Below are 13,388 nucleotides of genomic sequence, written 5' to 3'. Positions count from 1 at the left end.
ATTTTATTTAAAACATTTAGAGTCCATAGTCTGTTAGGAATATTGTGGGCGAAACTGAGTAAGCATGGCATGTTGCATGTCTCCAAGAAACTTAACTGTTTTGGGGGGATGCTGTCAAGAAAAGTGCTGAGGTCTTGAAGACAGACCCAAATAGTGGGAGAAATAATTACTTTCAACAAGGAGTGTGGGACAGATGAATGTTTTGGACAAATGTTTGAAAGGGGACAGGTGTGGCCCAGGAAGACTTTGCTGGGTACGAGACATATCCAGTCATCATTAGAGTATTTGCTGGGCAGAGACAGAATACTAAAGAGTAATAACACAGTATTCCTGCCCTTGAATTGTACACATTCTAGCATGTAAACAAAGTACTATACAGTATTTTATGTGCTTACATAATGGTGCTTGTGTCACTTACAACATATTGTTATAATTTGGTGCAAGGCTCTTGATAATTGCAAAGAGAAAATCCTTCATCCATGATTTCAGAGACTTTTCTGATCTCCTTTGGATTCCCAGTCTCTTCATACATAGTATCCCTTTACCCCCTAGTTTCAGCTTTCACCAAAATGCTTTGGAGGGGACTTCTGTTGTACTTGTTTGTTTTAAATCAGCAAGTGTCTTGACATTTGTGGGATACAAAAGCAGTAGTGTTACTCAAATTACATGTGTAAAAGAATTGGAGAAGTTGTTTAGTACGGTTATGCATTTATCCGTAATAAATCTTTTCCAAATTATGAGTGTATGTTCTTAAAATGATGACCTCTAGTGGCTGTTTACTTTCCATTGCATTCTTTTTTTTTTGAAATAAATTCAAAGTTGTAGGAACAGTTGGAAAAACAATACTAACCCCATACACAGAGTTCCATCATACCCTGACCCCCCCCCAATAACCCAGTCCACCAACTTTAACATGCTGTCACATCGCTGTTTCTTTCCCTCCCTCCCTCCCTATCATCCGTCATCTATTGCTCTGTCTTCTGAACATATGAGAGCTAGCTGCTCACACCCTTGAACAAACACTATAATTCACATATACATTTCCCATGAACAAGAACATTCTTTTATACAATCCCATTAAGCACAGCTTGAGGGATGGCGCGCACTGGTGACATAGCATGGCATTCCATTACATTCTATTAATGATAATCCGTTCTGATGAATGTGGAATTAAAATCTGTATAATCCTTTCTATATACTAGAATAATATAATGTAAGAAAGCATTTGTTCCAATCATTTTTCTTTTATTGTTTAAATTTGATTTCAAAATAAATTATCCTTTTGAAGTCTTCTCAGTAAATAGAAGTTAAAGTTTTCAGTTTAGGGTTATATTGTATGTCTGACTACTATGATTTTCTTGGCTTGATATTATACTCTTTTTCCTTCTCATACACGGTAATCTTTCTGTAAATTTTCTACATAAGAATATGTATATTAAAGGATCCATACAAATGTTAGTTGCGGCCAAAAAGAGAGTTGTTTCCTTAGCAATAAACAGTTGATTTTGTAATTTACAGTCAGTCTTACTGTTGGTCTGACTGTAAGTATATGGAATTCTGGCAAAATGAAATGGGGAAAAGCACATAAAGAAGACAGCTATGACAACAAATACTTTACCTTCCAGCTTTTTGTTGCTTCTGCTGTCCTTACTTTTGGACTTTCTGTAAGAATTGTATACTTTTTTTGCAATCACCATATAAAACAGAAGCATTAGAACAAAAACGGTCCAGAAAATAAACTGGGATATGTAATTTACCACTTGATGCCATTTCAGCCCCAGAGGACTCTTCAAGGAGGCACACTTTCTCACGGATGATGGCGTTGCTTCCTTGTTGCTCAAGATCATATTTGGCAAGGAGATGAGGAACAAGAGGAGCCAGATGAGGGCCGAGACTGCTTTTGCAAAAGCAGGTTTTTGTACAAAAAACTTTCCAAAAGGTCTGATGATCTTGAGGAATCTGTCAAAAGCTATGAGGCCCAGCAGTATGATGCCCACATACATGGTCTCATAAAAGACAACGGCAGAGTAGCGACACACGAAAGCTCTGAGTTGCCAGGGTCCAAGGTGCGAGTCAGAGAGGATTTTGAATGGAAGCGTGAGGGTCATTATCAAGTCGGCCACCAAAGTGTTTTTGAGGTAGACGATGAAGGTGGAGGAACTGGGGATGTGAGTGAACACCCACAGGGCCAAGGCGTTCAGCAGGATGCCGGTGAAGAAAACGCCAGTGTAGAGGACAGGGAACACCAGCTGTGCTATCCGCGTGTCTCTGGGGCAGCGCTCAGACCCGTTGGAGGCCACTTCCACCGTGGCGTTCATGGTTTCCAGTGTTAGCTATTACAGATAAATTACATTCACACAGTAAAAACCCAAAGCACTCCACGATCTGTAAAGGCTACGTTTTTCAAACAGACTTTAGGTTTGTAGCTTATTAACACCTTACACTTATTCAACACATTGAATAGATCTGATGAGAAGGCCCAGGTTGTTTCTAGCAGGAATTTTTTAAGCATGGAATACAGTTTGGGTACTTTTAACTGTATCATTACTTGTTAAATACAATATAAACAGATCTTATGAAATCCAAAAACAGGTTCTCCTCCATTCAAAAGTGCTACTTTTAACATGATAGTGAAATAAAACTCTGTTTAAGAGGTAATAATACATGCCAGATTTCTGAACATTATATTATTCATTGTGTTCATAATCTATGGTTTGCAGAACGTTAACTTTTAAAAAAGTTTATTGTGGTACCATATAGACATTAAAATTTCCCATTTTAACTACTTTCAAGTATGCACTTCAGTGGTGTTAATTGCACTCACGGAGTTATGCTACCATTACCACCATTACCAACACTTTTCCATCACCCTAAACAGAAACTTTTGTACAAAGTCCCCATTTTCCACCTTAACCCCCACCCCTTGTAGCTTGTAATCAACTTTCTGTCTCTATGAATTTGTATATTCTGGTTATTTCATATAAGTGAGAGCACACAGTATTTGTCCTAGAATGTTAATTTTAAAGCATGTTTTATTAAGCATTTTCCGTCTTTCGTAAATAAACCCACGTATAATAAAAATTGAAATTCACCTTTATCTGGAGGTATAATCAGCTCTGTCTGTTCTGATTGTGGCAGTCATTAGTTCAGCCCAAGAAGAGCCTGTGAAACAAATGTGGTTGTTCTGCTTTCTTATACCAGGTTTCCTTCCTCATTTCTACGTGTCTAATGTGATCCATTAGAACCCCTTCATCTTCAAAATTTTGGGGATTTTCTAATGGGGAAGTTTTTATGTACATTAATTTACTATGTCTTAAATGTATGTGTTTATTTGCAATTCTTTTTATATTTTCTTATAACTTGCCTGAAGTTCATCTTATCTATTTACAAGTTCAACCAACATTGAGGACCTCTTGTATACAATAATAGAAGATAGAATACAATAATTTGAAGCCCCAAATTAGACTCTTGTAGGAGAATAAGACTTGCCTCTAAAATTGCACAGAATCTTTTGCAGACTTGTAGACTGGTTTCCCCACGGATTTAGGTTCAGGAGGATGGCCTGTTTATTTCTATAGACATTTGTCTTAGTCTCTTGGTCCTTGGATTTCTGAGAGATAAAATTATGTGTTTTCTAGGAGATTGGGACTATTAGACCTAGACTGTTACGGTTAGAATCCCAGATCCACCATTTATTGGCTACTAGATTATAGGCAAATGGTTAAACTGACCTGTGTCTCAGTTTCCTCATCTGTATAAAGTGTTTAAGTATAGTATTTACCTCATAGTGTCCTTAAGAGGATGAAATGAGTACTTAGAATAATGCTGTCTATTATATAAGAGGCACTCAAATATGTGAGCCACTCACTGCTACAGTGAGTGATTTGAAGATTTAAATGGAGATATCCTACAGTTTCACTTATTAGAAAACCATTTTTGGAAATCTCTTCTGCATATGTTGTTATGTGGAGTACAGGCTTCAGTTATTCTTGGGCAAAGGTCTGTACAATATTTTCTTTAGATCTTTTCAAGTTTGGAAAGGTACAGCTGCTGCTTTTGGATAAGAGAAAGCTATTGTTCATAGCAGTAAAGCTGCCTTGCTGGACAGGTAAAGGAAAAAAGAGAAAATTAGATCATCTTATGGTGTATGTGTCTGTGTGCATGTGTGTATTTCTGCATGATAAATTTCACTTAATATTCTTGGCATTAGGTTTTAACACAGAGTTTTGGACCAGACTGTAGGGTTGGGTCAATTGAGAATTGATAAAAACCCTACGTAGGAAGAATGTTTTGGACTGCCTTGGCTCTGGATTCTGAGAATAAAAATTCCACATTCCCCTGGACGGTTTTAAATACGAGGCATTACAATGTCTGATTATTTTGGTTGGCACTACACAATGGTGGTACAGTCTGAAAAATTTGTTTTTGACTCAAATTAATTCTGAGGAATATAGGTTCTAGATTTTGTTAATGTAATGGAATATAATTGAAACATAAATCTCTGCTTCAACAGAGAAAAAAGCAAACTTTGTATTTCTTTTTTTTTTTTAAATAGAGAGGTTTGTCTTTGTGTGTGTCTTACATAATTAGTTGTAAGCCTCCTGTACGGCCCTAAATCCATTGTCTAGATGACGGTTCAGAATAGAAGTTACTGTTCAAACAAGGAAAATGCTGTACGAGATAATTTCACAATTTGAAAACTGGAAATCACATTTCAGTCCGATTTCAAAATGCTATGGTGTGGGAAACTCAAAAAGAGGAACTGATTTACGCTGCCCATTTCTAGAGTTAATAGAAGAGTATTCTTTTAAATGTGGTGGGTTTTAAAATGTTTGTAGTACTTATGCAACAGATCATTCATTCTTTCATATTCATGCTTATAATGTATTAGCTGACTTTCTGCCAGCAATGCCAGTTCCCCTGGGGGATGTCTTTTGCCCTTGAAGGCACATTTGAGAGGCTTCCCAGCAAAGCCATTATGAGCACTGTGTCTGAAGCTAGCGTGCCCATGTTCAAGTCTTTATTCCAGCACTTAATTATCTTTTGACCTTGGGCAAGTTATTTAAGCTCCTCATGACTCCTCCTTACAATGAAGATAAACTATGGTATCTGTTCTATAGGGTTAAGAAAATAAAATGAGTGAGCATTCACCAAGTGCTTAGAACAGTGCCTGGCATATGGTAGGTGCCATGTAAGATTCTTGTTAAATAAAATTAGAACAAAACTGGAATACCATGTACAGCTTTTGGCATAACTCACTTAAGACAAGAGGGAATCAAAAGAAAATAGAGTAAAAGGTTATAGGTCACAGGAGCCTGCTGAATCAGAATAAATTAAACAGTTAAAATCCTGTTGGGTTCAAAGGGAATATAATCAAGATCAATACAATCATACCAGCTGTACTGTTCTATTTAATGCTTGCAACAACCCTCAGAGATAGGTTCCATTTTACAGATGAGGAAGTTGAAGCACAGAAGTAAAGCAATTTGCCCAAAGTCATGCAACTCAAACCACCTGCAAACCCACACAATCTGGTTACAAAGCCCATGCTCCGAACCCACCTTACTTTGCTGCCTCCCAGAAGTCATATCTAGGGTGAAAATTGTACTCTTTACCAAATTCTGGAATTCTTGAGTCTAGAGTTATGGATTGATACATGAGAAGGAACAGTATAACTACAATGTTTAATTGCCTTGTGAAGTCAGTTGCCTCAAAGTGAGATAGGTGTGAGGCTGAAAACATAAGTTGGTTCAAAACAATATAGTAGAGGGTTTATCATTGTGGGAAACTTGACCTGGGGGTGGAGGAGTCATGTATCCATAATCCCTTCATTTTGATGTTTGTTTAAAAGTTGATGCCTCTTTAGTTTCCTAGGCTGCTCAAGTATATACCCATGAAATGGGTTGGGTTAAACTGTGGGAATTTATTAACTTATGGTTTTGAGTTTAAAATAAAGTACAAATCAGGACATCAAGGTGATGCTTTCTTCCTGAAAACATGTTCCGGGGCTGGCTGCCGACAATCCTTGGCTTCTCTGTCACATGGCAAGGCACATGGTGGCCTCTTCTGGCCTCTCCCTTCTCTTCTGGGTTCCGCTGGTGTCGGCTTCTGGCTACTTATTTGTGGCTTTCCTCTGAATTTCCACTCCACTTATAAAGGACTCTAGTAATAGGATTAAGAGCCATCCTGATTGAAGTGGGCCACACCTTCTTAATGGAAATAACCTCATCAAAAGGTCCTGCTTACAATGGGTTTACACCCTCAGAAATGGATTAAATTTAAGAACATGTTTTTCTGCGTACATTCAGGTTCAAACCACCACAATGCCTATTCAGCATATATCCTTTTGGGTATGGTTAAGATCCTGACCAAGTATAATTATGTCCTATGTAAAGATTTTCCTATAAGCTTATGGGTATGTAAACAATCTGTAGAATTCAACATCTGAATACGTTCTTCTCTAGATTGTTACAAAATAATTATGTCCAAGATTGTTTTTTTCTTAGTCTTGCCATGCATGCCTTTCTGAGCTAATGTTTAATTAGTAGTTCCTTGGCTTGCATGCAGTCAGTAAGATAATATTTTAAAATATCCCAAACTCATCAAAGGATACAGTAAAAATCCATAGTGCTTTCCATAAGAAATTTACGTTTTTATTTTAGATAATTACTATAGTATTGTAGATTATTGTTGCTGCTCTTTCTGTTTTAGTCTCCTTTGTGATTTCTCAGTTGGATCAATATTAACAGTCTAAGCGTTCCTGTTTATGTGGCTAACTAGTACCATATAATATCTGGGAAATGTAAGAATTGGCTTTCATTTGGAATGAAAGTCAAAATGGGAAATCCCATCCTCATAGAAGTGCCTTTTTACTTCATAATGCATGTCATGATATTTTTTCAGATTATATGAAATGGTTTTAAAAATTCCTCCCTAGTTTAACTAAAGCTGTTAATAATAAGCTAAAATAAATTATGCAATTTAACATTAAATATGGGAATCTATTTCTATAAATAAAACCAATAGGAAAAAATTTCTACATGTAACTGAAAACAGGCAGTAAATTCACAGTATTATCTAAAACACTGTTAATACTTAGCTTCAAATATTTTACTATGAATGTAAGACATGCTTTTAAAGAATTCAGATATAGAAGTGCATGTAGTAGAAAGTGGAAGTCAATCCATCCCCCTTCTATAAACATACCAATGTGTGTAAAAATATATATATATTTAATTTATTTAGACATTACGTCTGATTCATTCGATGTTAGTACATGTAGATTTACCTAATGTTTTTTAAAAAGGCTACTTTGTATAAATTTGCCATGGTTTAATTAAGATAATACTCATGGACATTTGGTTTGTTTACAATTTTTCTGCATTAAAACGCATATCTGTCCATATATTTTTGTGCATTTGTTTCAGCATGTGTAGGAAGTTTCCTAGTGGTAGAATTGCTGAATGAAAGCTGGTGCATTAAAATGTTGAATGGCATTTTTTTTTTTTCAATTTCAGTAGCAGTAATTTATTTATTTACTTATTTAATTCAATTTTATTGAGATATATTCACATACCATACAATCATCCAAGGTGTACAATCAGTTGTTCACAGTACCATCATATAGTTGTGCTGAATGGCATTTTTCAAATAGCTTTCCAGAAAGATTGTGCTGATTTACAATCCCTTCAAGAGTGTATGAGTATGTCTTTCTCACACCCTCTCTGATTTACTAAAAACCTTTTACATTTATCCTAAACTTATAGGTGAATAAAACCACATTGTTTAAGTATAAATTTATTTGCTTTCTAATGAGGTTTTGCGTCTTTTCACATTTGTTAGCCATCTGTATTTATTCTAGAAATTGCCTCCTCGCCCTTTCTCCGTATTTTTAAATGAGGCTGTTTCTCTTTAATTGTAGATTTGCACATATATTTCCACATTTTTAGCTCCCAAAAGCATTATACTCCCGCCTTGGGCATTACCAACCAACAGTGATTACCTATATCAGCCACCAGAATCTGTAGTTCTTTTCAGTGCAAAGGGTTCTTTTTCTGTTTCAGGGTTTTCTCTCTGTTCTTAAAGTAAAATAGTCCAGAGGTTGTCAAACTTCTGTAAAAGGTCACTTAGTAAACATTTAGGTTTTGCAGTCCATGTTGTCTCTGTCACAACCACTCACCTCTGTCACTGTGGCATGAAAGTAACCATAAGCAATATGTAAACAAATGAGCATGTCTGTTCCAATAAAATTCTATTTATGGACATTTAGATTTTAGTTTCATATAATTTTCATGGGTCACAAAATATTATTTTCCTTTTGAATTTTTGTTCCCAAACTCTTGGAAGTGAAAACACCATTCTTTGCTGACAGGCTGAACAAAAACCGATGGTGGGCTAGATTTAGCCTGTGAGCCATAGTTTGCTCACCCATGCCCTAGACTTTTCTATAAGAAAACCGCTGGAAGAAACTCAATAACTAGCATCCTTAGGACTTCTAAACTGAGGCTATTAGCAAGACTACATTTTATTTGTCCCATCTTCTGAACTTGTATAACAAATAATGTATAATATATAATGAACACTCCATAGATACTGGTCATATAGTTCTGTCTTGAATGTTTCAGTTTGACCTTTGATGTAGGAGTATATGGTACCTGATGTCTTTGAACAAAGAAATCCCAACAAAGTGGGATTTAGAATTTGATGTACATTTTTCATGTTATCTTCATGTACATATAAAGGCATAGATAATTTCAAACAGTTTACAATTCTTACACAAAAAATAAAATTACATCCATTAGCATTTCTGTTTTTTCTCTCTCTTGTGGAAATTATCATCTCAGTGAATTAGTGTAGTCCAAAAAAGATTATCAGGGAAATCTAGTTCTCTTTTGCAAAGAAAGTCTTTGCCCACTCTGTTGTCCCCCAATACTTCCGTTTAGTCTAGTCTCTATCTCTACTTATAGGTATTGAGGGGTGAGTTTGGCCTTCATTTTTCTCATATGTAAGGTAAAATGATTAGATTTTTTGATCTCTGTTTTTTCTTCCAGTTCAGTTATCCTGGTATTCTTGCAGAACCTGTATGCCTCTATGTAAGGCATTATCATGGACTTCATTAGCCTAATACTGTTAACAACTAGCCAATGCTCTTTTCCCAACAGTACATAGAATGTGCATGTTAAAAAAACAAACAAAAAAACTATGTGGATATCCAATGATATCCAGTGCTCACTTACAGGCTTTGCAATACTGCATGAAATAAAACAGCATTGACAGCTGTCCTTAAAGGTTTTGATGCTTGATGTAAGAGTATATGAGGTGAGTCACAGTATCTAATATTTTTGAACAAAGAAATTCCAACAAAGTATGATTTAGAATTTAATGTAAATTTTTCAAGTTATACACATACACAGTACGAACAGGTAATTTCAAATACTTTAATCACTTTCCTATGAACAGTTATGCTGTGCTACTGTATAATCATATTTAATTCATTTTTCTCATTAAGGGAAATGTCTGTTAACCCAAGTAGAAGGTATTTTATGGAAGTTAGTTAATAAAGGTATTTATTCATTAAAATTTCAAACTATTAGTAAAAGCAGTTTCTCTAATGTTAGGAAATATTCATAATTTTAAAATGCTAGAATGCCATAAAAATACTTATTTTAATGACTTGCTATTTCTACTTTTTTATTGCAAAGATATTCTTTAAAACTCTTTCTTCTTGATGAACATTTTAAAAAAATTCAGTCCAATCAAATACCATGCCAATTAGTTTAAATCCCTTAATTTTTGCTAACTAAAAGTTAGTAGTTATTATTCTTTGACTGTATGTTCCACTTACCTAACTTCTTATAAAGTGTCACAATAGGTCAGCATTTTGTTAAGGGTAACATTAGGATGTTCATACATCTTAATTATTGGTCAGAAGATTATATTAGATTGATTATTTTTCTTTAATTGATTCTTAAGAAATAACATGACCAATAATATATTTAGTGAATTACAGTAGATATTATTACATGGTTACCCATTTTCCTAAAACTCTGCAAATCATGAATTTTGTGTAGTTTTGTCCATTCTGCACTGACATTGGCCACAGTTTGTTTATTTGCTACACAGCTGCATGCTAGGTTATTTTCGTGTCCCTTAATAGAGCTTTCAGTACTGGAAAAGTAAATGAAGTTTACTTTTTTAGTCTTCTATTATCAGTTTCAAGAGTCATTATTGTTAAGTCAGCTACTTCTTAGTCAGTGTTAATATTTTTATATAGGGCTTTCCTTTAAGGGGTTCTAAACACTAGTAGATTGGAATACTTCTTCGGTTTATTTCTTTACATGGGAGTCTCTTCGTCTGGGTCACCACCATTCTGGCCTTTTTTCTTATTTCCGTGGGTTGGAGATGTTGCTGAATTGGTGCATTTCAACCTAGTTATCAGGGAATTTCTGAAGGACTTGCAAAGGAAAAAATAGATGAATGGATCCAGACAGGCATTTAAGGAAGTTAACCACAGAGTGCTCTCTTTCATATAGAACAGAGTATTCTCAGCCGAGCAGTCAAAGACATCCCGAGTCTGGCTCAGTGTGTAGGGAATTCGGGCAAAATGGAAAGGCACAAAACAAATAAAAAATACAGCAATGATAATGAAAACTTTGATGTTCACCTTTTTCCTGGGGACCTTGCCAACCCCCCTTGTTCTTACATATGACCTATACAGTTCTTTTGTAATAAGTGTATAACATACAATGATAATTAAAAAATTAATCCAGAAAATGACTTGGCAGATATAATTGACTATTTCATGCCAGACTAGGCCAAACTCTGATTTGAGGAAAGAGCATTTCTTCACATTGTTGTCTCTGGGCTTCCTGTTGGTCAGAATCATGTTAGGCAGAGAGAGCAAGAACATGAAAACCCAGATGACAACAGAGAGAATCTTAGCCCCCAGGAGATTGTTGGGGCTGGATGTGTTAAATGGCCTGGTGGTCTTCTGGTAGCGATCGATTGTTATCAGTCCTAGGAATGAAATGCTAATATACATTGTGAAATAGAATATGACGGAAGTGACTTGGCACACAAAGGTTCTCAGGGATCCCGTTCCCAGTTCGGCATCACTGAGGATTTTGAATGGGAAAGTCAGAATCATGAGAAGATCAGAAATGACTGTGTTCTTAAGAAAAATAATAAAATTGGATTTACTGCGGATTTGAAAGAAAATCCTCATTGCCAGGCAGTTTGTGATGAGTCCAACAAAAAACAGGACGATGTAGAGCAAGGGGAAGAGGACCTGGGTGATTTTGTAATCTCTGGTGCACCGACTGCCATTCCCATCTGCAGCAGTGAAGTTGTCGATGACTTGCATTTCTTCTTTGCTACCTGGAGAAGAGAGGGTGGGATGACTATTTTCAGTCTGAGTTAGTAGATGTTGCTGTTATCTCCGATTGTAACTTTTTTAGACACAGCTTCTCTAAAAGTTGCAATTTCTGACTGTCATTGTGGCAGTTAGTAGGAGCACAGAAAATTGAACTCAAAATATTTCATCTTAGCAATATTCCATCTCTAGTAGAATGGTCTGAAGAACATTATGAAAAGATATGTTTGCTTTGTTGTTCTTATTTGTTTTCTGTCTCAGCATGTTTTTGATCCTAGGGAAAAGCCTAATGATGTTTATATACAAAAGCTATAAGAGAAATATTTAGATATTTGGGCTGTGCTTTAGTCTTCGTTAGTTTCATTTCCATGCCTTTTAATTTTTTTGTTCTATTCATAGTCATGTTTCCTGCACTATCCCCACTACTGGTGTGTTTTTTTATTCTATTACCATCAGAGGGTTCCAAGGACAAATAACTGATCATTGCCTATTAGAATTTTAAAGTGAAAAGCAGAAAGAAATTGGTGAAAATCAGTCTTGGCAAATGTATTGTTAATAAATAAAGTACTGAATCAGAGAAAAACTTTCCTCCATAATTGGAAGACATTCCTGCTATCTTCCTTGCTCAGTCATCCTTTCAAAAATCGGCCCCACTGATTCTTTAGCTCCAAATTTTTTAACCCATGTATATCTCATTCCCAGGTCTCTCAGTATATTTGAAGTGTTTGTGTATCATTTTCATTATCACTGAATAGAAATTTTAAAACAATACAAGAAAATGGCCTGCATATATGATTATCAGTTGGTATTCCTCAAAACAGTGTAAACTTTCTAGATTTATGGAGTGCATTATGTTAACTAATATAAAAGTAGCAAAATCATGTGTATCCTTGTCTGGTGGTTTCATAGGTGCTTACCATAACAGGCAGCTGTAAAGAAAACTAAAAATTGACTTGACTATATCATACTGACATCTAAGTCTTGAAATGAAATTTGTAACCTTACTGTTTCATTAAAGACCAAGGAAATTGATTCCACATAAAATTTTATTCCTGGTTATTAGATGCAGAATGTTGAAAGTACAAATATCTCAATTAAAAGAAAATTAAATTCCATGTAGGAGTTAAATTGGACAAATAAACGTAGCACTTAACCCCAAAAATTTCAATAGAATTCTTTTTTTATATCCTTTATTAAAAGTAAAACAATTAAGAATTATGTTGTTATAAGCATGGCTTCAATTTTCAATACCTCCCTACTTTTGTTACCTTTTTTTATTTCAATGAAACAGAATCATTATTTTATTGATAAATTTTATTGATTTTTATCCTTGCCCCTGCTATTTGCTCCTGCTTGTACATTTTCGGATAGATTTGGAAATTTTCATTTCCATTTGGAAATGATCATTTTGAGGAAATGCTTATTTACCAAGTGTTCTTGACATTGAAATTTCAGCTCTCCCTGCCTATATTTAAATCACATTTTTTACTCTTGAGTTAATATACCATTTGCATTTTGTTTCCATGCTCTATGTGAATCTTTTTTAATTAAAAAGCTTAATTGTTGTCTCAAACATCATAAATATGGCTTATATTTAATTTTTATTCATAATACATGCTTGCTTTCATATAAAATTTAAGAAAAAAATTACACACATCATAGTGTAAATACATATATTCGTTAAATACTTCTAAATACAAAGTTACCTGGTTGCTTGCTGATTCCGAAGATTTGAATTTATCCAGTAAGTGGTAATTAATGCAACCTGCAGAGTGGCAGCTGGTATTTTCCTTTTAAATTCTTAGTTTAGTTGTCAGAACTCTTTATGATAGGGAATTTGCTGAGTTTTCATCAGTAAAGTCTTGAGGATTCTATGAGAGAGGAAGAGAGAGAGAGAGGAAGAGGACATCACAATCAGAGGTTACATTCAAACACTGAGATCTCACCGCTCTTCAGACACTTTGAATTTCTGTCTGTCTCCTTTTAGGACTTCTGCTTTTGTTTCCTGGTAAATGTG

At 35.1% G+C, this 13,388-nt stretch overlaps 2 protein-coding genes across 8 annotated transcripts in view; both read right to left on the bottom strand.

Annotated features, from left to right (window-relative positions):
• Window positions 1-1,000: 1,000 nt before the first annotated feature.
• On the bottom strand, window positions 1,001-3,157 carry P2RY13 (purinergic receptor P2Y13). Its single transcript, XM_037842624.1, has 2 exons — window positions 3,093-3,157; window positions 1,001-2,333 (listed from the first exon to the last, which is right to left on the bottom strand). The coding sequence occupies exon 2, from the start codon at window positions 2,316-2,318 to the stop codon at window positions 1,317-1,319; it is 1,002 nt and encodes a 333-aa protein (XP_037698552.1). The 5' UTR covers window positions 2,319-2,333; window positions 3,093-3,157; the 3' UTR covers window positions 1,001-1,316.
• Window positions 3,158-9,365: 6,208 nt separating this feature from the next.
• P2RY12 (purinergic receptor P2Y12) overlaps window positions 9,366-13,388 on the bottom strand; it is a 45,138-nt gene continuing 41,115 nt past the window's right edge. For all 7 annotated transcript variants that reach the window (XM_037842580.1, XM_037842604.1, XM_037842595.1 and 4 more), the window contains 2 exons: window positions 13,078-13,242; window positions 9,366-11,376 (listed from right to left, as the gene is read on the bottom strand). In XM_037842580.1, coding sequence (XP_037698508.1) covers window positions 10,334-11,362 — 1,029 coding nt within the window. In that variant the 5' untranslated portion in view covers window positions 11,363-11,376; window positions 13,078-13,242 and the 3' untranslated portion in view covers window positions 9,366-10,333. The remainder of the gene's footprint in view (window positions 11,377-13,077; window positions 13,243-13,388) is intronic.

The sequence above is a fragment of the Choloepus didactylus genome, chromosome 1 (genome assembly GCF_015220235.1).
Source record: "Choloepus didactylus isolate mChoDid1 chromosome 1, mChoDid1.pri, whole genome shotgun sequence".
In the NCBI taxonomy this organism is placed as follows: Eukaryota; Metazoa; Chordata; class Mammalia; order Pilosa; family Megalonychidae; genus Choloepus; species Choloepus didactylus.
Note: the sequence above shows the minus strand (reverse complement) of the source record. Positions and strands in the feature narration are given on the sequence as shown.

Coding starts and splice junctions, on each gene's coding strand:
- P2RY13 (XM_037842624.1), bottom strand. CDS start 2,318: ATGAACGCCACGGTGGAAGTGGCCTCCAACGGGTCTGAGCGCTGCCCC.